Below are 21,788 nucleotides of genomic sequence, written 5' to 3' on the forward strand. Positions count from 1 at the left end.
AAGTCACCTTCCCCCCTCGACCCTGGACAAATCCTCCCGCTTTGCATGAAACCAACACTGGACCCCGACAACATCAGCAACTATCTCCCAATCACCCATTTTCCCATCCCAGGTAAAATCCTTGAGAGAGCAGTAGGCACAGAACTCCTCCAACACAACGAAGCCAATAACCTCCTTCAGTCCTACCAATCTGGCTTTACACTCAGATACAGCACAGAAACGGCTACCATTAGTGTCAAACTAACAATTGTACTGCAAGCAACTACCATCGAAGCAATGGCCTTTTAAAAGTATTACTAAGAATCCCTGTGTGTTGGTTAAGTGAAATATGTATTTTTCTAACTTCCTTGAGTAAATATAATAAATGGTATATTTTAATGTAAACTTCTCTATGTAAGTGTTTCTTTGGAATATTTTAATGACTGGGTTCAGTGTACTCATCTACAGCTCACATCTTCCTCCTATGATAAGCCTGGCTGCTCTGCTGCTCTACCCAGGTCCCATGAGTAGTACAGACCTATACTAAGAGCTGGTGACCTGTATGGCAAGGGATAGTTTTATGAAGTCTTACCTCAAGTGGATTTTAGAAAAACTCCACCAACACTCACCAACACCACCACCAAATACTGTGAAATCTAAATCTGGCTCTCTTCTATGAACCTCCGGGGCTTCACGCCCCTGCTGCCCACCTGCGCCATGTCCCTTGGGCTCGAGATTGACAGACACCTTTTCTTCAAGCAGCAGATAGCAAGGAAAATACAAATGGCCTGGTACGAACTTGCCCTCCTGCGGAAAATCAAGCCCTTCATCCCAGAAAACAACTTCAAATCTGCTGTCTAAGTCCTGATCCAATCCCATGTGGATGATGACCCTCTGGAAGGTCATTTTGTGCCTACTATGGCCGCCCTGAGATGTGTCCTGCAGCACGACTCAAAAGGACTCGACTGCTTAGACAACACCAGCCTGACGCTTGCTGAACTCCACTGGGTCATCATCAGGTACTGTTGCATCATGTTACCCTACAGTCCCTATGGTACCCCACTCACATGCTCATGATCCAGCAGCAAATAAAAGACAGTGTGAAGCTACCCCCCTTTAACACCAGACGCGCCCCCTCACTTCAACATTTCATGAAGGAGCTCAAGCCCGGAAGGAATGGCTCCCCCTTAACACTTAGGTCCACATGCTCTACAGTCTCCCCCACCCCACCTGACACTGGGCGATCTGCTTTCCTAGGATTCCTCCCCTGGTGGCTTGTGGATCCCTTAATGCCAAATGACCCCCCCTCCCCTTCACCCACAGTCAGATCCACACGCCCTTGGACCTTTGCGTCACTCACCGGGTCATTCGTCCTAGGACTTAAAGTGTTCTGTTGCTTCCGGAAGCTAGTTCTGCACTTAATAAATACCCCAACAACTATAATCTTAGTTTCCCATGCACATCCGTCTTACTTACTGAAGGCCAGCCAGGTCTGCCGCAGGTGAAGGTACACCCGCAGGTCCGTCTGGAATCCCAGGTCCTTCAGGGTGACATCAGCCCCTGGGTCACCCTTCAGCCGGACGTACTCCATGGAACAGTGGAATATTCCTAGTGGGTGAAAAAGAAAACAAAGACAGTTTAGAGTCATCCACAGTCCATTTCGCTGGAAGAAATCTTCCCTGTGTGCAGACAGAAGAATGCATAGTGAAAGGCTGTTCACTTTACACTGTACCCTCTTTGGTTTTAATGGTGTCATTCCACCATTTCAGTAAAGGTTCAGTTGCCACGATCTGGCACACTAGGCTCAGGTGGTGTTTATGTAGTGTTTGTACCACCTTCTGCTTAGGATGCTACAACCACTATCCCTAGGTGGAAGGTGGACAAGAAAAGAAAGCAAAATCTCACTTGATGTGGACAGAGTGGCCAGGATTTCCGCTCAGGTAGGGGTAGCAGGCTGGCACAAAGGTACAATTAGTCCACTCACTTATCCCTAGAAAATACACCACACTGAACGTATATAAGTGATACATAAAACTATCAGGTCAAATGAGTACTTTTGTAATAATACAAACTTAAATTATTCTAAGCATGTTATAAAAGCTGTAATTCCCCATCCAGGATGAGCGGGTGACTAATCTCCTGGTGAAAGCCCCCCTGCGCATTTGAACACTTAATCTTGCTGCATGTGTTGCATTTCATTGTGGGCCTTTCGACCACTGTTTTTCACTGTTCTCTCTCGCTCCCCTTCCACCTTCCTACCTTCCCGCCTCCCGGCCCGCCCTCCCCCCTGATTGGCTCCTTCCTCCTTTTCACTGACCCTCCCTGGGCAGCCCCTGCCCGGCAGCCCCACAGCTAAGGGCCCATAGGCAAAGGGCAGCTCCCCATCGGTGGCTCCTGGTTGTGTCTGCAGGTGTCCGCAAGGGACGCCAGTCCTACTGGCCTCTCCGCTCACCCCCCTTTCTACCCTACAGACTCTCATACTCGGATGCGTTGCCACCCAGCTGCCTACTATCTTCACTGTATCAGTATCTAAAATTGTATTGTGAAATCTAGGCCTTTCTCCCTCTATTCAGGATTCTCAAATTTAGGTAATAATTCCTTAATCCAGTGTGTTGTCATCTTGTCCTATTGCTCAATTGCCTTGCCTCCCACTGTCTTGTCTGCCTGCACCCTTCCTTAGTGCTCCCCCCTTCCCTCTCCCCTCCACCTCACTCCTCCCCACCCACTCTATGGTGCTCCCTGTCTCTCCTATCTTTTCTAACTGCTTCTCCATTGACTATCCTGCCCTCCTCACTAAATCTGGTAGGAAGAAGTTTAAAAAGGACATCCTGGTCTCCAACCCAGGCCTCCCTATCGCTGACACCTATACCAGTGCCTCCTCCAAAGAAACTCTCACCGACATCCTCTTTGTCGTCCCTTCACCAGACCTATGGACCCTACATATGGTCTCTGCCCTCTCTCCCTTCTCTTCTTCTCCCATTAATGGTGGCACCCGGTGGGATGCCCTCCTGGCCTCTTTCCACTCCTCCAAAGTCATCATTAATGTTTACATCGAATGGGACCGTCCTGGTCCAAGGCCCTCAGGTCAATCTTCACCTCTTTGATAGACGCTTCCCGCGCCTCATCAATTCCCTTTCTTCTCCTGCTTTCCCCTCCATGGCTCCCTTGCCTCCCCCTGTAGCCTCCTCTTCGGCTACCTTGCCCTCTCCTTCCCTCTCACCCACCCTCTAAACCTCTGCAGGGCGTACCTCTGATCTGTACCCCTCCCCGGAGGTCCTTGAAGAACAGCAACTTTCTCCACATTGCCACTCAATTCTCGCTCAGCTGTCAAACATTCCTCTGACATCTGCTGCCTTCTGGAAGAACTTGACCTCGATGTCCTCGGTCTCACCGAGACTTGGTTCACGGCCAGCTCTGTCACAAGCTTGGACATGCTCCTCTCGGATGGCTATAAAATCCTCTCTGCACCCAGGTTCAATCGCTCCGGCGGGGGTTTAGCCCTGATCTTCCCCAAGTGGATTCCTGCCTCTGTCATCCCTACGCAGGTCTACTCCTCTTGAATGCCTCGTCTGCATGCTCTCGCTCTCCCCCAGCCACTCCCTTATTGTGGCTACCATCTATTGGCCACATGGTCAGATCTCCTCCTTCCTCTGAGTGGGCGGACCGCTCCTCTTCACTCTTGGCCTCGACCACTCAACTCCTCCTTCTTGGTGACTTCAACATCCACCTGGATGCCCCCTGTCCTCCCTCTGGACTCTTTTGCGACCTCTGCGACTCTCTTTCACTCACTATTCTCCCCTCTGGGCCAACTCACTCTGCAGGGCACACTCGATGTTCTGATCTCCTCAGACCTTGCCCTTTCTGTCCGTCTCACCATTCCTCTCTCCTGGAGTGATAACTTTCTCCTCTTCTCCCATCTCAACCTCTATACCCCACAGGCCAAGCCAACTCGATCACTGCCACCCACCTTCTCAATCATCCGACCCATGAAACGCTCATCAGTTGAGGCTTTCAGCGCCACTTTCTCACCCCCTTCTCCCCCTCCAGCTGACTCTCACCCTGACACAGCCCTCTCCATGCTCCACTCTACTCAGGACATCCTTGCCCCTGCCATGAGAATACGCCTGAAGCCCAAAGCCAAGTGCAACTCCTGATACGACTCCAACCTGGCCACCATTAAACGCAAGTGTAGGGTGGCCGAGAGGAAATGGCTTGCTTCATGCACATATTCTGACAAACTGGCCCGTCACCTGCTCCAAAGGCAATACCGGCTCTCTGTCCTCACCAAGAAGAGAGCTCATACCCAAGCCCGCATCTCTGAGGCATCTAGCAAGTCAGCGCAACTCTTTAAAATCTGCAGGGAACTGGCCAATCCTGCTGCAGTGTAACTCTCCTGTGCCTTTCCAGGCCCTTTGCATGGCCCTGGCTTCTCACTTCATCTCTAAAACTCAGGACATCCTGTCCTCACTCCCCTCCTCTGCCTTTCCCCCCGTTCTCCGCAGATGAAGTTTCTAGACAAGTCCGATCTATGAAAGTCTCATCAAAACAGGTTCACCCCTGTTCCCCCAAAACCATCAAGCACCACATCAACTCCCTGGCTGACTTCTGCAACCACTCCTTCGCCACTGGAGTCTTCCCATCCCCCCTGAAGCACTCCCTTGTACACCCTCTTCTCCAGAAACCCTCTGCGACCCCTCCTGCTGGGCTAACTATCGCCCAATCTCCATCACCCCCTTTCTGGGAAAGCTTCTGGAGAAACTGGCCATCTCCCAGCTTAATCTCCACACTGAATCTGTTGGTTGTCTCCATGACCATCAGTCTCAGAGCTGCCAGAAGCACGGAAACTGCTCTCCTGAAGATCTGTAAAGACCTGCTCTAAAACCTTGACTCTAACACCCCATGTGTCCTCATCTTGCTTGATCCCTCTTCTGCCTTTGATACGGTCAACCATGCCATCCTGCTAAAGTGTCTCCATGATAACCTAGGCATCACCGGTCACGCCCTGGCATGGATGACTTACTTCCTCTCTGACCGACCCTCCCAGGTCAAACTTGGGTCCTTCCTCTCTGCTAACTTTTTCTCTACCTGGGGTGTCCCCCAGGGGTCTAACCTCTCTCCCTGGCTGTTCAACCAATACCTGGCACTTCTTGACCACCCCATTGCCACTCTTTGCCCCAACTTTCAGTGCTATGCGGATGACACTCAGCTCATTTTCAGGCTACCTTTGGCCACCTCTTTCCCGTCCCTCATCTCTGACTGTCTGTCTGCTATCCAGGAGTGGTGTGCCGCCAATGACCACTGCCTTAATGCCAATAAGTCGGAGATTCTCCTCATCGGCACACCCACTCCCTCTTTTCTTGTAGCCCTCTGGTCAGCCTCTCTTGGCCCTCTTCCTGCTCCCACCGGCAAGGCAAAAAACCTGTGTGTCATCTTCGACTCCACACTCTTTCTCACCTCACATCTAAGACGTCACACTACCAGCTGCACCTCCTCAGAGGTATTCTTCCTTTCCTCTCCTTCCCACAGAAGCTCACTGTCTCCAGAGCTCTGGTTCTTTCCAGGCTGGACTACTGCAACAACCTCTTTCTAAATCTGCCTGCTTCTACTCTATGCCCTCTGCAACTCATCCAGAACAGGACTGTGAGACTTGTCCTTGTCCTCAAGCCCAGGGATCGTATCTCTCCAGGACTGAAATCTCTGCACTGACTCCCAGTGACTGCGAGGATTAAGTTCAAAACCCTCTGCATCATCCACAAGGCCTTCTGGGGCCTGGGGCCTAAATACCTTCAACTCTCTCTCCCTAAATATCTTCCCTCTCGAGCTCTTCGCTCATCCACCTCCAACTCCCTTAGGGTCAGGCGCTTCTCCAAGCAACGAGTTGGTGGTAGATCTCTCTCTTCGGCTGGGGCCTCCCTATGCAACAGCCTCTCCGCCTCCTTGAAACTCGAGGAGAACCACCTTCAGTTCCAGAAGCTCCTAAGAACCTTCCTCTTTGCTTCTGCTTTCTCTCCCCCTCTCCCCTGCTGAAGTCCTGGCTGATACGGTGACTGCACGGGTTACCGACCACCCTTCTGATCTCAGGCCCAAGCCCTGCTAGTTGCAAGCTTGCGCTGCACCCCAGACTGGTTTTTGTATCCCTACAGTCCCCAAACCAGCACTTATGTCTGCACCCACCCTGCACTTGCCACCAGCTGGCCGTTCTTATTTCTTTTCATGTTATTATTTGATTATCCCATGTACTGCACTTCCCTCCCCACCCCTGCACTTTTCTTCCCCCCTTCCCTTGCACAATCTGAATGCCACCTGGCCTAGTAAGATCGTGGTCTGTCTTTCCTCTGTGCCCCCTCCCATGCCTCGTCACGCCTTGAAACACTGGTGTATAGGCGCGTTATAAATGTCATCTCATAATACCAATACAATGGCTTGAGTAATTCCCAAGATCCATGTGTAGGAACCCTACCAGAGGTGGGCCCCCAACATAAAACAAGGGGGTGTGTACAAGCAGGCAAGTACTCTATGGGAATGTACCATAAACTAGAGTGTCCCAATGACACATCCCAACCCTAGTGTATGTAGCAGCCCTAGAGCTGGTGGTCTGGGCCCAATACATATGAAAGGAGGTGGAAGAAATGGGAAAAGCCAAGAGCTGAAAGAAGCTTAGAAATGTATTTTGAACACTATTAATTTTGCTGCTGACATCCCAACAATATTGTATGCAGTTAGTTGTGAGGGCAAGTATAGGTTTTAGACACAAAGAGAAGTTTAATTTTGACTTCCTGACAGACTATAGGGAAAGGAAATCCCACCTTAGCATAGGGCAAGTAAGGCCTCACTCCAGCCCTGCATTTTACTTTAATAAAACATTTGAGAACAAAACCTGAACCGGTTGTCTGCGTCTACTTCATTATGCCTTCACACCCCCCCCCACCTCTGTCTCTGCCCCTACATTTCTCTGCCACCTCCCTCTCACTCTGCACCCTTACTCTCTCTTTGCTACCTCTCCCTCCGCTTTGCCCCCTCACACTTCCCCCTCTCTCATTCTCACTGCCCCCTCTCTGCTGCTCCTCTTTCCGTCCAACCCTTTTCTCTCCCTCTCTCACCGACCCCCCCTCACAACTCCCCCTTTCTCCCTCACACCCACCTCATCCCCCTCCCCTCCCTTGCTTCCCGCTCTGCCCCCCTCTTTCTGCACCCCCTGACTCACTCTCCCTCATCTCTGCCTCCTCACTCTCCGCGGCCTCCCCCCTCTGAGGATTTCTCTACCTATGAAACCAAGGGCGCTCGTCTGTCCAAATTAAAAGAAGTCCTCAATCCAAAAACATGGACTACCTGGCCCTACCACCGTAGAAGAAAACCCTAAAAATATGCCCGATTACTAGCCTCTCGACTCAGGCTTTCCCGACCAATGTTCGATGGGTCTCGCTTTAGGAGATTCATGGTGCAAAAACAGTTCACAAATGAAATGGTTTCAGTTTTCCTTAAGAATCCACATGTTTTTCCGTAAACTAAAGGCTCCAAGTTCTTTACTGGCAGGAATTATTCCCTTGATCGGGTTTTCCCCAGCGTGGCAAATCTCGGAATCCAGTGTGTCGCGATCTTTGGGTGGAGGAAGATTTCCTTTATCCCTTGTCCACCACTTTCGTCACTTTCTCCTCCTTGGTTTTCTATTCTGAGGAAATTGGTCTAACCCTCTAGGTTGCCTCCTCTGTAGTTTTTCACAACTGCCTTAGTTCTCTAGGGCGCTCTAGACCCCTCTGGCTTCCTGGTTTATTTGTCCTTGGTACTAGTTTTAGTCTTTTATGGCAATATTTAATGCTCATGTTTCTAGGGGTCCTGTAATCCTCCATATTGGTTTCCTTCGCCTTCCTCGATTCTACTTGCCTCCCTCTTCTTTTTGGCAACCCTGATACCTTCTTCTGTCTTTGAGTTCACTCCAGCGAGTTGGTGGTCCAGCAGGGATGTTGCCGATTGCCACTGTCCTCTGCGTTTATGGCTCATAAGCGGTTACTTTTGTATTCAGGTTCAACTCTCCTCTCTGTGTTCTCACGGTCCAAACGGAGGATTCATTCCTCTGCTCGACCCAGGTCTTGGCTTAGGTTCGCGGGTCCCCAATGCACCTTGGCTACAGCGTAGTTACGCCACCAGGTTGGTTGGCGTAGGTTTGCGGGTCCCAAACCCACCTCGGCTGCAGCCTAGTCACGCCACCAGGTAAGACGGTCCTTCGGTCCCCATCTCTATCACCACTGTATCACCGCTCCCATTGTCTCCGCTTCTTCCCGGTCCGTCTCCACACTACACCTGGCTCTGCAGTGTAGCGCTGCTCTGCCCCTACAGCAAGTCTGCACATCAGAAGCTCGCCTCTGCGTAGGATTCGCTCTTCCTCTCAAGGTTCGTTGTCTCCATTTCCACCGCCATCTTTTAAAAGGGGCATGCCGTTCCTCTTTGCTTGAAGAGTTCAAGTAGAATCAAGCATTACCTAAAGCCAAAGAGATATAAGCAATGTCCCTATTCATTGGATGTAGAACAGAAGTAAAAATATATCCCCACATACGCAGTGTATTCTCCTTAGTGCGCTCCTTGTAGGAATGACAGTCCTTGTCCCCTAGAGGGAAGTCACTCCCAGGGAGGTCCCACTTTCCCACAGCCCTAGGGGGGGTCGTACTTAGCAGGCTCACCTCCCTAGCCTCAGAGGGGGTGCCCCCCCTGGCAAGAAGGGACAAATTGTTCAGATTCATCACAGCCCCATCTCCCTCTCTCGCTCTCTCTCTCGCTCTGGGCCCGGTGGTGTGTGGCATCTACGTGAACATTTCAAATAAAAGATGCTGCACTTTTTGTATAGGAAATGCGGTGGGAGACCCCCTGCAACTCCGAACAATCCCCCTATCCTAATCTAGTCCCCTACCCCACTCCCTATCTATTTGCAAAATAAAAGGTGCAAAAAGGTCAAAAGAATCGATAAAGCAAAAAAAACCCGTTTCTGCCTCATTTTTGCCATCTAACTTTTTGGTCATCATCGGTGGTGGGTCAGGAGAAGGAGTTGGACACTTGGGACATTTCACCAACTTTTATATAAAATAATAAGAAAGCCAATCTTGCCCTGTTGCTATAGGGGTATTCCCTGCCTATCAAAACTAACCAAAGCGCTAGTCAGTCGTCAAGATGTCAAATAACAAATGGCCAGTCCAAAACCTAAATCTACCGGACCCTATGAATAGGTACTAAAGGAATGGGCCAAAAGAATGTCTCCTAACGCTCTTCCTTGCTTCCCTTCGGCCGCCAGTTTCTTTGGCTTCTCTTCAGGGGGTGCTTGGTCTGTGTTTTTATCGTCTGTATCAACGTCACTCTCCAGATACCAGCTCCCAAAGGAGATTTTATTTTCCTCACCTTAACGATCCATTCCTGTAAGAGGCTCATGGGTTTAATGTTCCATACTTGATAAGATGTCTTAGAGTTTTTTAGAGATCTCTTTAATAGCCTTCGGGTGATATTCTCGTATAGTCCTTCCTCTGAGCGTTTTACTCATTCTCCATTCAAGCCCCCTGTCTTTAACATCTATTATGTTTTAGCCTGGGACGCAACACCTCCATACCTCTGGTCTCTGGATTCCCGATATTTCGTGATACATTTTATTTCTCACTTTCTCTTTAACGGATTTCCACTTTGGTTTTCGTATAATCTTGGAGGCTTCTTCTCGCCTTACCAAGGAAGACCATCCACTTCTCAAAGTTTCAGTCTCCAGGTTACATTTAGCGTTCATAGGCATTTTATACCAAACCCGGTTAGGCCTTTTTCAGTGTTCCAAACCTCATAACAGTCTTCATAACTTTCGTCACTTTTCTTAACTTTCCCCAGCGGCCTCCCCCTTTCCACAAATCTCCCCGGTACCTTCCTTGGGTGTGATTCTGGGGCGCGACGCTTGCTCGGGTTTCCTTCTACAGTTTCTTTTCTCTCTGTATCTGGCTTCATCTCCGACCTGTTCTCGGTGTCTCTGTGCAGGGTATGGTTCAGCGACTGCTCACTGACTGGAGGTAGCTGCAGGTGCTTACGTAGGCAGAGTTCTGCGGGTGCCCGGCCCACCATGGTGCTTCCATGGTCAGGCCTCCAGTTTGGACGGTCCACCGTTCAAGCAACAGTTCACCCGTTGCTGGCTTCTCTGCTTGGCTTTAGTCGCTTCGGTAAATGCAGTTGGCTCGGCTGCTTGACACCCCTCCAAGACATGGCACGTTCGCCTGCATATGGATCTTTCCTCCTCCACTAGTCTTCTTTACATACAGGTTTTCTGTTAAAGAAAGTCCTCTTTGCTTCAGGATTCTTAATGAAACCAGCATTGCCTGTAGCCAAAGGAACAAAGGGTAGTTTATTCCTTGTTGTAGATATATAAGCAGATAAGGTAGGTTACACATCCTTGTGGGAATGAGTGTCCTGGTTAAGGTGAGGGGGGGGGGGCACTCCCAATGAAGTCCCACTTGACCAGACCCCTAGATAGGGTCTTGCGAAGCAGGCTCACCTCTCTAGCCTCAAAGGGGTTTGTCCTCCGGGGAGAATCCTCTCAATTCATCACAGTCCCCCTCTCTCTGTGGCCCATCTCCATCTGAAGTGCACACTGCCACACCCCTCTCTCTCTCTTTCTAAAACCCAAGGATATTCATATAAACTAATTGTGATGTAAACACTGAAATCCCCATGCAGTGTTCATTCTGGTTATGCCTGGGCCTATTTTTCTGTACCCAAGCATGCTTCTCGAGCTACAGGTTTACACCAATGATAAGGTAATCCGATTGTAATTAGGTCCCTGTTCACTTTTACAAAGTAATTTGTTTTCCAAAAGGCAATCGCATGGCTGTGTTGTGCGCAAGCACTTTAAACATTCACCATCCAGTTCCCACGGCAGGTTGTCTTGGGAAGATTGTGATGTGTACACTTTTATGGAAACACATTAACACAGAAAAAAGTTTGTCGACTGCCTCCATGGACATCGGTCCCCAGTGCTGCCCATTAGGCTGCCTCCATGGGCCACGGTCTCCAGTGCTGCCTCCATGGCCCAGGGTCCCCAGTGCTGCCCATTAGGCTGCCTCCATGGGCCAGGGTCCCCCGTGCTGCCCATTAGGCTGCCTCCATGGCCCAGGGTCTCCAGTGCTGCCCATTAGGCCGCCTCCATGGGTAAACCCACTCACCCCCATGCTGCCCATTAGGCCGCCTCCATGGCCCAGGATCTCCAGTGCTGCCCATTAGGCTGCCTCCATGGCCCAGGGTCACCTGTGCTGCCCATTGGGCCGCCTCCATGGGTAAGCCCCCCGAACCCACTGCCCATTAGGCTGCCTCCATGGGTCAGCCGCCCGCCGTGCTGCCCATTAGGCTGCCTCCATGGGTCAGCCCCCCCCCCCCCCTTGTGCTGCCCATTAGGCTGCCTTTATGGGTCAGGCCCCCCTCCACCCCCGTGCTGCCCATTAGGTTGCCTCCATGGGTCAGCATCCCCCCCTCCTGTGCTGCCCATTAGGCTACCTCCATGGGTCAGCCCCCCCCCCGTGTTGCCCATTAGGGCGCCTCCATGGGTAAGCCCCCCCCCCCCACCCCCATGCTGCCCATTAGGCTGCCTCCATGGGTCAGCCCCCCCTGTGCCTCCCATTAGGTAGCTTCCATGGGTCAGCCCCCACACCCCTCCTGTGCGGCCCGTTAGGCTGCCTTTATTGGTCAGGCCCCCACCCCTGTGCTGCCCATTAGGTTGCCTCCATGGTCAGCCCCTCCCCCCCCGTGCTGGCCATTAGGCCGCCTCCATGGCTCAGGGTCTCCAGTGCTGCCCATTAGGTTGCCTTCATGGGTCAGCCCCACACCCCTGTGCTGCCCATTAGGGTGACTCCATGGGTCACCCCCCCGTGCTGCACATTAGGCTGCCTCCATGCATCAGACGCCCCCTCTGCTGCCCATTAGGTTGCCTCCATGGGTCAGCCGACCGCCGTGCTGCCCGTTAGGCTGTCTTTATAGGTCAGCCCCCACCCCTCCGTGCTGCCCATTAGGTTGCCTCCATGGTCAGCCCGCCCGCCTGTGCTGCTGCCCATTAGGCTCCTCCATGCATCAGACGCCCCCTCTGCTGCCCATTAGGCTGTCTTTATAGGTCAGGCCCCCCCGTGCCCCCTGTGCTGCCCATTAGGTTGCATCCATGGTCAGCCCCCCCCCCTGTGCTGCCCATTAGGCTCCTCCATGTGTCAGCTCCCCGCCCCCCTGTGCTGCTGCCCATTAGGCTGCCTCCAGGGAGAGGAGAGAGGCCCTGTGCTGCCCCTTATGCAGCCTCCTTGCGCCAGGATACTGTGCCGACCCTCGGGTGTAGTTGCAGAGTCTGAAGCATAAACAGTGCTAGAATGCCCCTTCTCCTCAGACTAGCGGGGAGGCCAGCACAGCGGAGTTCTAGCAGTAACAGCATGGATATGGATGAGCCTTGGCAGCAGCAATGTTCATCTGCACCACAAGATCATCCAAACAGGGCGACTATGCAGCACAATATAGGATTACCATGAATCGTTCTGTTCCGAAATGACAGCGGGAGAAAAAAACGAAAGTTCTTTTTTCAAAAATAACTTCTGGATTTAGCTCCCGCTGCCATTTCAGATAACCCACTCCCACCTACCCCATTAATTACCCTTCGAGGGCACACTTCGCTGTGTGCTGCCAACTCGCGTTCTCCCTGCGATGGCCGTTTCCTTCACTTCCGTGATCTGGAACCGATGCCGCAAGGTACTTTTTTTTTAAACAACTTTATTTTTCGGGAAGCAGGCGACACCCCTCCGACCCCCAAAGCCATTACAGTGAACAGGGTGCGAGGGACACCCCTCTGTTCCCCCTCCCTTGCCACGTCACGCCTTGAAACACTGGTGTATAGGCGCGTTACAAATGCCATATCATATCAACGGCACTGAATGGGAGACTTAGTCGACATTTTCCGCTATACGTAATTTTCACATAGCCAAAATTCGATCAAATCTCACATTCGCATTTTTTCCCCCGATCATATCTACGGATTCCAAAATATGACCCCCTTCACAGCCGCCAGCCCTGTCAAGGAGATCCATTCGTGCCCCATGCCAGTAAGAAAGGGTTAACAAGGTGCACCGGGGCGTAGAGCACTCACCGTATCCCAAGACGATGATGACCAGTACAATCATCACCCAGACCATGATGCCGGCCAGAAACCGCAGCAGGACCACGAAGAGCAGGCTAAGCAACATGGCAATGACCAGCGCTCTGAAAGGAGAAGAGCAAGAGCACACATGAGCCAAGTGGGGGGGGGGGGGCGTGCAATGGCAGGTGGGCTCCTTGGGAGAACGGAGGAAAGAAAGCGAGAGAATAGGGCAAGAGAAGAGGGTGACAGAAGTAAAGAAAAAAGGATTTCAGGAAAAAAGGAGAAAGATACAAGGAACAAACAAAAAAAAAAAAAGGAAAAAAGGAGGCAGTGGGAGGTCAGACTGGTCTGCTAGAAAAATGGCTTGGGTGTCAAGCTTCTATTTTGGAAGATTTTCGGTTGTCGGGGGCTGCCTCTCCGCTTTGCGGTCCAGCCTTCACGGTCTCTTCTTGCAGAGGGTCTTTGCAATGATTGTTGAAGGAGTAGGCGACTTGCACAACAAGCAAGTCAAGAACTTTGGGCGGCTTTTGAGTCTTCTTCAAAATAGGCCGCGTCCTCGGAAAAGGAAAATCTTGGATCTGCCGCCTCGGCTCCAAGACTTATTTACCCACCATGGGAAGTCTCAAGCGATGGATACTGCCTGTGCAATATGGCCGCTGTTGCTCACTTTCCCAGCATGCACTGGTGCGGAGAGTGGATCCGTTTCTCATTCATCTGGGCTTTTGAAAACTCCCTTCGTCAAACGTCGCCTTGTGGGGGGTGGGGGGGGGGTCTAGGCCTCCTCCCACCAGCCCATTGTAACTCCCTTCGTCAAACGTCGCCTTGTGGGGGGTGAGGGGGGGTCTAGGCCTCCTCCCACCAGCCCATTGTTTGGCTTCACTCCTTGGCTGGTGTTAAGTGTTTGCTCTCAATCTTGCATCAATTCTCCTCTCCGAGGTCCACTGGGTCTACACTCTAGCCAGCCTCTCGTTGCTCTTCTCTGCTCAGGCTCGTGCTTCAGCCGCTGCCTTGCTTTCCAGTACTTCACCTTTCCACGCTGGGGCAGCCTTCTTTTTTTTTTTATTTACTTGTTTATAATCAAAAACATTTGATTTTTACAAGATGTTGATACGAAAAGCAGAAAAAAAGCACGTTTTGTAAAAAATAGATATCATGGATGCAGATAAAAAAAGATAAAGATAGAACAAAAAGTGGATAACAAGAAACAGAGGAATAATTGGAACCGGAAAACTAGGCACTTCACTGCAGAAACTTTGTGTCTCAACATAAAAGGAAGTCACTGTCCTTTAAATTGCACTTGACTAGTTCTCGTTTAGACTCAATGCTGCTTCTAAAATCTTTACTGTCGCTGTCGACCACTTAGTTCTGTCTCCAGCAATCAGACGACACCACCATGTGTTTTCCTCACGGAGTGGAGCTTCCCGCAAAAATAAGGTTCTAGTGCAAGTCATAAGTAAGTGTCTCAGAGTTTCCACTTTTTCAGGGTCCAGACAGAATCTGCAAGTACGAGCGTCCGTTTTCCTACGGATTGCTATGATTTCCTGCGTTGGTAATCGATTGAATCTTATTTTCATAAAAGTTTTCTGCATTTTTTTGTTGGGGAATTTTATGCAGTAGCTCATAGGTTGGTTGAGTTTATTTGTTGTTGCTGGTAAATGAGCCAGGAGTTTGTTTCCTATTGTTTTTTCACCGGTTTGGATCCAATCTGCTTGCGCTATTTTTGTCTTAATTCTGTTGGGGTTCGTGATCAGATCGTCTGCCGAACAGGCCAAATCTGCTAGTTGTTTTGTAAGTTTTTGAACCCAGTTATTTAGTGCTCTGCAACGTCCTTGGTTAAGCTCTATCTGAACCAACTTGTAAATTGGAATGGTATCTGGAAGAATAATTTTCCGAAAAAGACGCATCTTGCTTTGGTCTACTGATGCTTGTAATGATAGTAAGCCCAGTTCACGTCTAACGGCAGCAATTGCAGAGGATTTAGGCAGCCATAACACGGCTTTCCATAGGTAGCCTTCCAGTTTGGTCCATATGGCGTTATCGATGTTCAACGCAGCGTCCATGCCGTAGATTATAGACGGAACTACCTTTTGTTTGTAGTATTGGATCACTGGAAGAAGCGAGAATTTACCAAATTTCCGATCTACTAATTTCATTTGGATTGTCAGAGTTTTGGTCTTTGTCCATAGCGCTGAAATGGTCGCACTTTCTGACCTTTTTGAGTCTATCATGATTCCCAAGTATTTTATAGTAGACACGGATTCAAGTTTTGTGTTGTTTAAATACCAGTGGTCTTGATGGATCGTTGCTGGACGACTTTTCCCTCATCGTCAACATTTTTGACTTATAGATGTTTATCTCCAAGTCATTATCGCTGATGTAACTTGCCAGGTTCTTAAGTTGGCGTTGGAGACCTATTTGGGTTTGATCCATCAGGATCAAGTCGTCAGCATATAACAATCTTGAGATTTCAGTATTGCCCAATTTAGGTGGAAAGGCTCCGACTGCTGGTTGTGTATGCTTGAAGGCTCCCATGACGGCAATGAATAGGGCCGGAGCGAGCGGGCAGCCCTGTTTAACACCACGCTCTGATGAAAATTGGTCCGATAACATCCCTTGCCGATTTAAGCGTACTCTTAGTTTAGTATCTGTGTGTAATGCAATCACCGGGCATAGGATCTTTTCAGGGCAATTCCACGTTTTTAATTTCGCCCATAGCCTTTGACGGCTGATCTTGTCAAAGGCTTGTGTTAAATCGATAAACGCAATGTAGACTGGAGGCGCACCGTTCTTAACATTGTCCTTTACGATATTCAAAATCAGGATTTTTATGCTGGTACTTGCGTTTTTAACAAAGCCTGTTTGAAATTTATCTAGACAGGGCGCTGATCTTGTCCAGTTTTGAAATCTAGTTAATAGAAGGATGGCAAAGATCTTCCCCCATGATGTCAAGAAGGGCAATAGTTTGCTGGAATTTCTCCATTTCCCTTTTTGAAAATGGGAACTATTACCGCCTCAGTCCAAGTTTTAGGTACTAGCCTAGTGATCGTACATTGCTTAAAGATTTTTGTGATTAGGGCGGCCCATTCCTCTGGATGCTGCTTTAGATCGATGTTGGTTAAGCCATGAGGGCCAGGCGCCCTAGAGGTTAATTTCAGGATTGTTGCCAGAATTTCGTCGTGATCTGCCAGATCTTCCCAAGGTGATGTTGTGCAGCATAGAGATTTGTTTGAGGTTTGCGAGATAGAAGCAAACTGCTGAGAAAAAGGTTATCCACGCCTGTTCTGAGACGGCGTTCGAGAGTTGGTTGTTTGTCACATCATTTTTGTCTGTGATCAGGGACCAGAATTCTCTTGGATTTTTTGTTAGAGTTTTTAGCATTTGCTCTGAGTCATTCTGGTACATTGCTGCTTTATGGTGTCTGACCCAAGATTTGTAGGATCTTGTGGCCGCTTTAGCGTAGTCCTTTTGCACCCGATTATTGGAGACTTTAGCTAGACAGTGTAATTTACGCATCTGCTTTTTTTTCAAGGCAAGTTCTTTATCATACTCGTGGACTCCTTTTCCATTGGGTCGGTGACCCTTTTCCTTCCTATACGGCAACAACAAGGGCATGTAATTTGGTCTACTTGTTGCGTCTATCTTTGTTTTACTGAGTACATCAAATTGCTCGGCGATTTCCTTGATATTAGTTGCTGTAAGTTGAATTTGCGGCGACTTTCGCGCTACCTCTACTTCAAAAGGATATATTTGCTTTGGAAATGATTCAGTTTCGAGAGTCATTATCAGAGGATTATGGTCGCTGAATTTTGTTCTGTATACCTCAAAATAGTCAACAAAGGGGAGGAACAGATAAGAGACGTAAATATGATCCAGTGTTGCTGATGTTTTGGCACGTTCCCAAGTTGGAATTCGGGGTAAATGGCCTCCAGCTGGTGCAACAATGTAAAATTTTCTCGAGTCCATAAAGTTGGTCCAAAGCACACCTCTCAGAGCCGAGGGGCAGAGACTTGGTGCTGCAGTAGTTTGATCAACTCTTGCGTTAAGATCGCCACAGATTATGATTTAGTCAGTTTTCTCTTCAAGAAGAAATGTATCTATGGTTTCCCCCGATGGTATCAAGAAATTCCATGTTACTTGTTCTTTGCGGGTTCCAATAGACATTGATGATTCCGAGGTTGGATTTCGTATTGATTCTATATGGAACCACTCAACTAGTAGAGCTAGCATGCTATATGATTCGGCCACTTTCTTTTTACTAGAAATGCCCGATCCAATTTTAATTGCCGTTAGGAGGCCCGATGATGGTCTTCCAAACAGACCTTTGACTGCAGAAGAGATGTGTATATCGTATCCATCTAGTACTGGTGGTCCCATAAGCCACGTCTCCTGAAGGCAGATAATATCAAAGTCACTCCAGTCAAAAGCATCTGGCTTAGTAAGGTGATCGTGACCCCTCGTGTTCCAAGAACACATGATACTCCTGTTCCGTCGTAAACATTCCGATGTTAGAGGTCCCGTGGGCGTCGCTGAATCTTTTAGTTGTTATTTTTGCTGGTTTGGGTTCAGAACCTTTTTTAACCATCTCCAAGACCCCGACGGTTCACGCTTTTTATTATGGGCCCACTCAGCAGTTTCGTCAGTGGACTCGAGTGCTTATGGATTTTCCCCCGTCTGGGATTTGAACTCCAGTTACCTTCATATTGAAATTTTCGATGGTTTGTGTTGGTATTCGACGAGTATAATCTCGATCTGAATCTCCCTCTGCTAAGTTCAGGTTTCTCCCTGAAAGCAACTCTTCTACTGCCCACCGGCAGATCTGTAGTGTTTAGGTGGCGTTCCGAAGGGTCCACCGTCGCATTGCTTCGCAGAGGAACAGCCTTTTCCGCACCTTCAGACATCGGGACTTCCTCTATCGAGAAGCCTAATTGGATTAAGGCGGCGCTCACATCTTCGCCACCATCCAAGTCCACGAGATTGTTCCCATGAAGGTAGGTTTTATCCTTCCCGTCTCTGTGGTAAGGCTCCACCAATACAAGATCTGATGTGTTTAAAGATTTCAATGCTGGTATGCTGGTTAAGATTTTCAGGACCGTCTTTCTGTTCAAGACAAGGACATTTTTCCCGTCTGCGAGTTGTTGCATTTTATAAACTCTGGTAGATGTTACTTTAGAATCGCACTGACGCCTTGTCTCCCCCGATATCTTTGTAGTATTTACAGTTTGTCTTTTCAGGTATTTTTTCATGTTGCTTTAGCCGCACCTCCCTTTTTTTGATCGATGGATCCGCTAGTAGTTTTTCACTCTTTACACATTGTAGTTTTTGTTTTATTTGTGTTTGAAGGCAGGGATTTACTCACGATTTGTGGTTCTTCTACCGTCATTTACCTTTAGCTCCAAGTTCGTTTCCTCTTCGTTTAGATGGACCGTCAGGTCAATAAGTGACGAATTCCCCATTGAGCCTTGCTCATTTAGTTTGGAATTGTCAAGTTCGATTATAGTTTGTTCCATTTCTGAGTTACTGCCAACTGGGGCTTGAGGTGGCGCGTGGGTAGTTGCAATCTTTTCCTGAGTCGAAGCAATTGCTTTTGGAGTTTTAAACATTGCTGGCGTTTTTAGATGTTCTTTGCTTTTCTTCCCGTTTTGAAGCGTAGAGTTTGTGCTTTGGCTTCCAACGGCTTGATTTGCCTTTGCACCTTGTGTTTGTGGATCCTTTGTGTTTAAGGACAGAAGATGTTCTAACTGGGGGTTTTGCCTGTTTTCCCAAGATTTCTTGCAGTGGTTAGTATGGTAATTAAAGATTCAAGCCGGGTAAGCTTTGAGTCCCATTGTTTCTCTTTCTCCATGTTTTGTTGGTTTTGGGTAGTAATGAAACCTTCCAAAAATGTTACTTTTGTATTCAGGGCCGAAGCAAGAGTTAAAGAATCCTTCATTGAATCGTTAATTGATTCATACAATTTTACAAAGGGTGCCAGCCCCACTGTTATGGCGGACATGATTGTGAGTAAGTCTAGCTTTTTTGTTGGCGTTTCTTTGGGAAAGTGGCCCACCATGTCACTTGATCTTCTATTTCTGACTGGTGTTGAGGTGTCTTTTAGAAAGTCATTATATGAAGACTGTCTTCCAGGTGGAGGGTCAGGTGGAAATATCTTTTGTCCATGCGTAACCAGCACAGGTGGAACGTTCTAGGAAGGGACTTGTTCCCCAAATCCGGTTGGGCTGGTATTGGTGACAAAGTCTTTCTTTGAATATTTACTTTCATTGGTGGGGAAATAGTTTATGGTATTAGAACATTTTCCTCCTGTCCGGCTCTCTCCGAATGATGTGGGGGGACGTCTTCATCAAGCAGATTTATTGTCTCTGTTTGAGCTCTCGTTCGACAATGGTTGATCCCGTTTCCTTGCACCTCCCCGTCACCTCGGCAGCTGAATAGTGGGGTGGTGGGGTTGCCACACTGGGCCTCAACTGCACTATGAGTGGAATCCGCTATTCTTTCTCTTTGTTGCGCCACTGGAGGTAATTCCAGCGGAACATCGAGCATTTCTGCATCGGAAAGTTCGGTGTCTGTTTGTGGTATCCTCTTTGTTTGTTTAAAAAAATAATTCTTTGAGCGTGTGTGGTGTCGGAAGATTTTGAAAGGTGGATTTGACCGAGTCACATTTTTTTTTATTTCTGAATTGGAGCCCTTTTTAGTTGCTGGGAGCTATGCTCCAAGTATTCCCCCAGTTCCTTTCCACTCTTTCTTAATGATGCTCTTTCTTTTTTAATAGCGCCATTGCAATTTCTCTTTTTTGGGCAATGAGCTCGCCAGTTACGGCATTTTGTCCATTTCCCTGGGTTGGGCGATCTGGGGTTGCGTCCGTGAACCCATTCTCAATAACAGGCAAGGAAGCCTGTTGCTGCAAGTCTTGGCTATGCCACGAGGTGACGGCGGAGAGAAGCTCCGTAGTGGCGTCGCCTGAGTTTAACACAGGCTGATGAATGGCAGCGACAGCTTCTGCCTGTGAAAGAACTTGGTGGTCTTGGATATCTGATTTCTCGGCAAAAGTAGCGGGTGGCCCCTTCACCCTCACCGATGGGGCAAGAGGGACGTGGGAGCCACAAGCAAACACCGCCACCGGCGCGGCGACCCGCCAGCTGAGATCAGCCGCGCAGGGTTCTACGACTCCGCTTGGCTCACTCTCACTCGCTGCAGCGGAGGCCTGCGGGGTGCCGACGGGCGATGGCGGCGGGTTCGTACTGAGCAGCGGCCTCCCAACGTCCAACCTTGGGTCAGTTTCAGCGAGCACGGCGTCGGATTGGGGAGGTAGCGGTGCCGGATACAATGTTTCACAGGAAACGTTAATAGAATCCTCCTCCGAGCTTTCACTCGTTGCGTTCTCCAAAGTACCGTAGGAAATGTCGTTTGATGTTTTCTGAGCGGTCCAAGGGCTTACAACCTTACAGGACGCTTTCTCAAGAGGGTTCTCGAGGTGGCTAACGTTCGTTTGGATGGGGGGCACCGAGGGTCCTGAAGGTAGCGCTTTTTTCACTGGCATAGTGCCAGAGTTAGCGTTAATTTCACAGTTTTTCTTTGCCGTGTAAATTTTACGGGATTCTCCTCAGTACCCTACCAGATGGGCTTTTTACTTGGGGATAGAGGGTGGAAAGTTTGAGTTATCTGTAACACTTTCAGGTCTAGGAAGTAGGGGGTCCGCTTGCAAATCCATGCCTCCTTACCTCTTTGCTTCCGTAGACTGCTTCCTTACCATCCACCAAACAGCCGCACAACAGCCAGTGGGCTTGACTCCTCCGGGCTTAACGCCGCGAGGGTGTATGGGTCTGCCTTTTCCAGGCGATGTAAATCACGTGACTTGACACGTGTGCAGCCCAAGCCCCGCCTCCTCCAGGAAGCACACGGGCACCAGCACAAGCCCCTTGTCAGCTCTGAATGCTAGACGTTGCAAAAATAGAGAAGCCTTTGTTTTTTCCAGCAGAAAGACAATGCTACTGGCAGCAGTGCAGCAGCCTTCTCTTTCTGGTTCCACTGGCCTCTTAGTGCTTCCATCTCCCTGGTCTTTCCAAGGCAGGCAAGGGTGCTCCCAGTCACCTTCACACTCCATGGGTTTGGTGTCCCAGATCAGGACGGACCTGGGGGGGGGCATCTATACTTGGCTGTGCTGGTAGGTCAGTCCAGTGGGTGTGGGAGGTTGAGGTTGGGTTCTCCATTGGGGGGTGGGGGGGTTGTTGCTGCAGTTGTCTGCTCCTGCTCAGGTCAACCAGACACCCCAGGGCTGGTGGATGAAGACCACGCCCTCCTCTGCTATTGGTCCTATTCAGGTGGTAGCGGAGCTGCCCATCGAACCAGCTGACTAAAGCAAGTGAAGAAAGACTCCCATGAGCAGGCCCCTCCTAAAGGCTCAGACGGATTTATTACAGAGGAATATAGGGTGGGAGCAAGTGAGTGGAGAAAGAAAAATGAGTAAGCTCCGCAAACCTTCACCAAAGTTCCCAACCCAGCCCCACACCAAGGCCTCAGCCAGGCGAACCTACCCAGCCCTTCAAGGCATCAACTAGGAGACCTGCACACTCCCTCTCCTACCTCTACCCCCGGTCCTAACCATCACCTCCCAGACCTCCACCAAAGGTCCCACCCAGAACCATCAAGGCCTCAGCCAGGCGAACCCTCCCAGCCCTTCAAGGCTTCAACTAGAGGACCT

The 21,788-nt window shown here is 49.5% G+C and overlaps 1 protein-coding gene across 3 annotated transcripts in view; it reads right to left on the reverse strand.

Annotated features, from left to right (window-relative positions):
• The window catches only part of SLC44A2 (solute carrier family 44 member 2 (CTL2 blood group)), a 427,809-nt gene that overhangs the window by 111,630 nt on the left and 294,391 nt on the right, over positions 1–21,788 (reverse strand). For all 3 annotated transcript variants that reach the window (XM_069604292.1, XM_069604291.1, XM_069604293.1), the window contains exons 10-11: positions 13,103–13,215; positions 1,456–1,587 (exon numbers count right to left, since the gene is read on the reverse strand). In XM_069604292.1, the coding sequence (XP_069460393.1) occupies positions 1,456–1,587; positions 13,103–13,215 (245 nt within the window). The remainder of the gene's footprint in view (positions 1–1,455; positions 1,588–13,102; positions 13,216–21,788) is intronic.

Source organism: Ambystoma mexicanum, chromosome 3q (genome assembly GCF_040938575.1).
Source record: "Ambystoma mexicanum isolate Mex_15411 chromosome 3q, UKY_AmexF1_1, whole genome shotgun sequence".
Taxonomy (NCBI): domain Eukaryota; kingdom Metazoa; phylum Chordata; class Amphibia; order Caudata; family Ambystomatidae; genus Ambystoma; species Ambystoma mexicanum.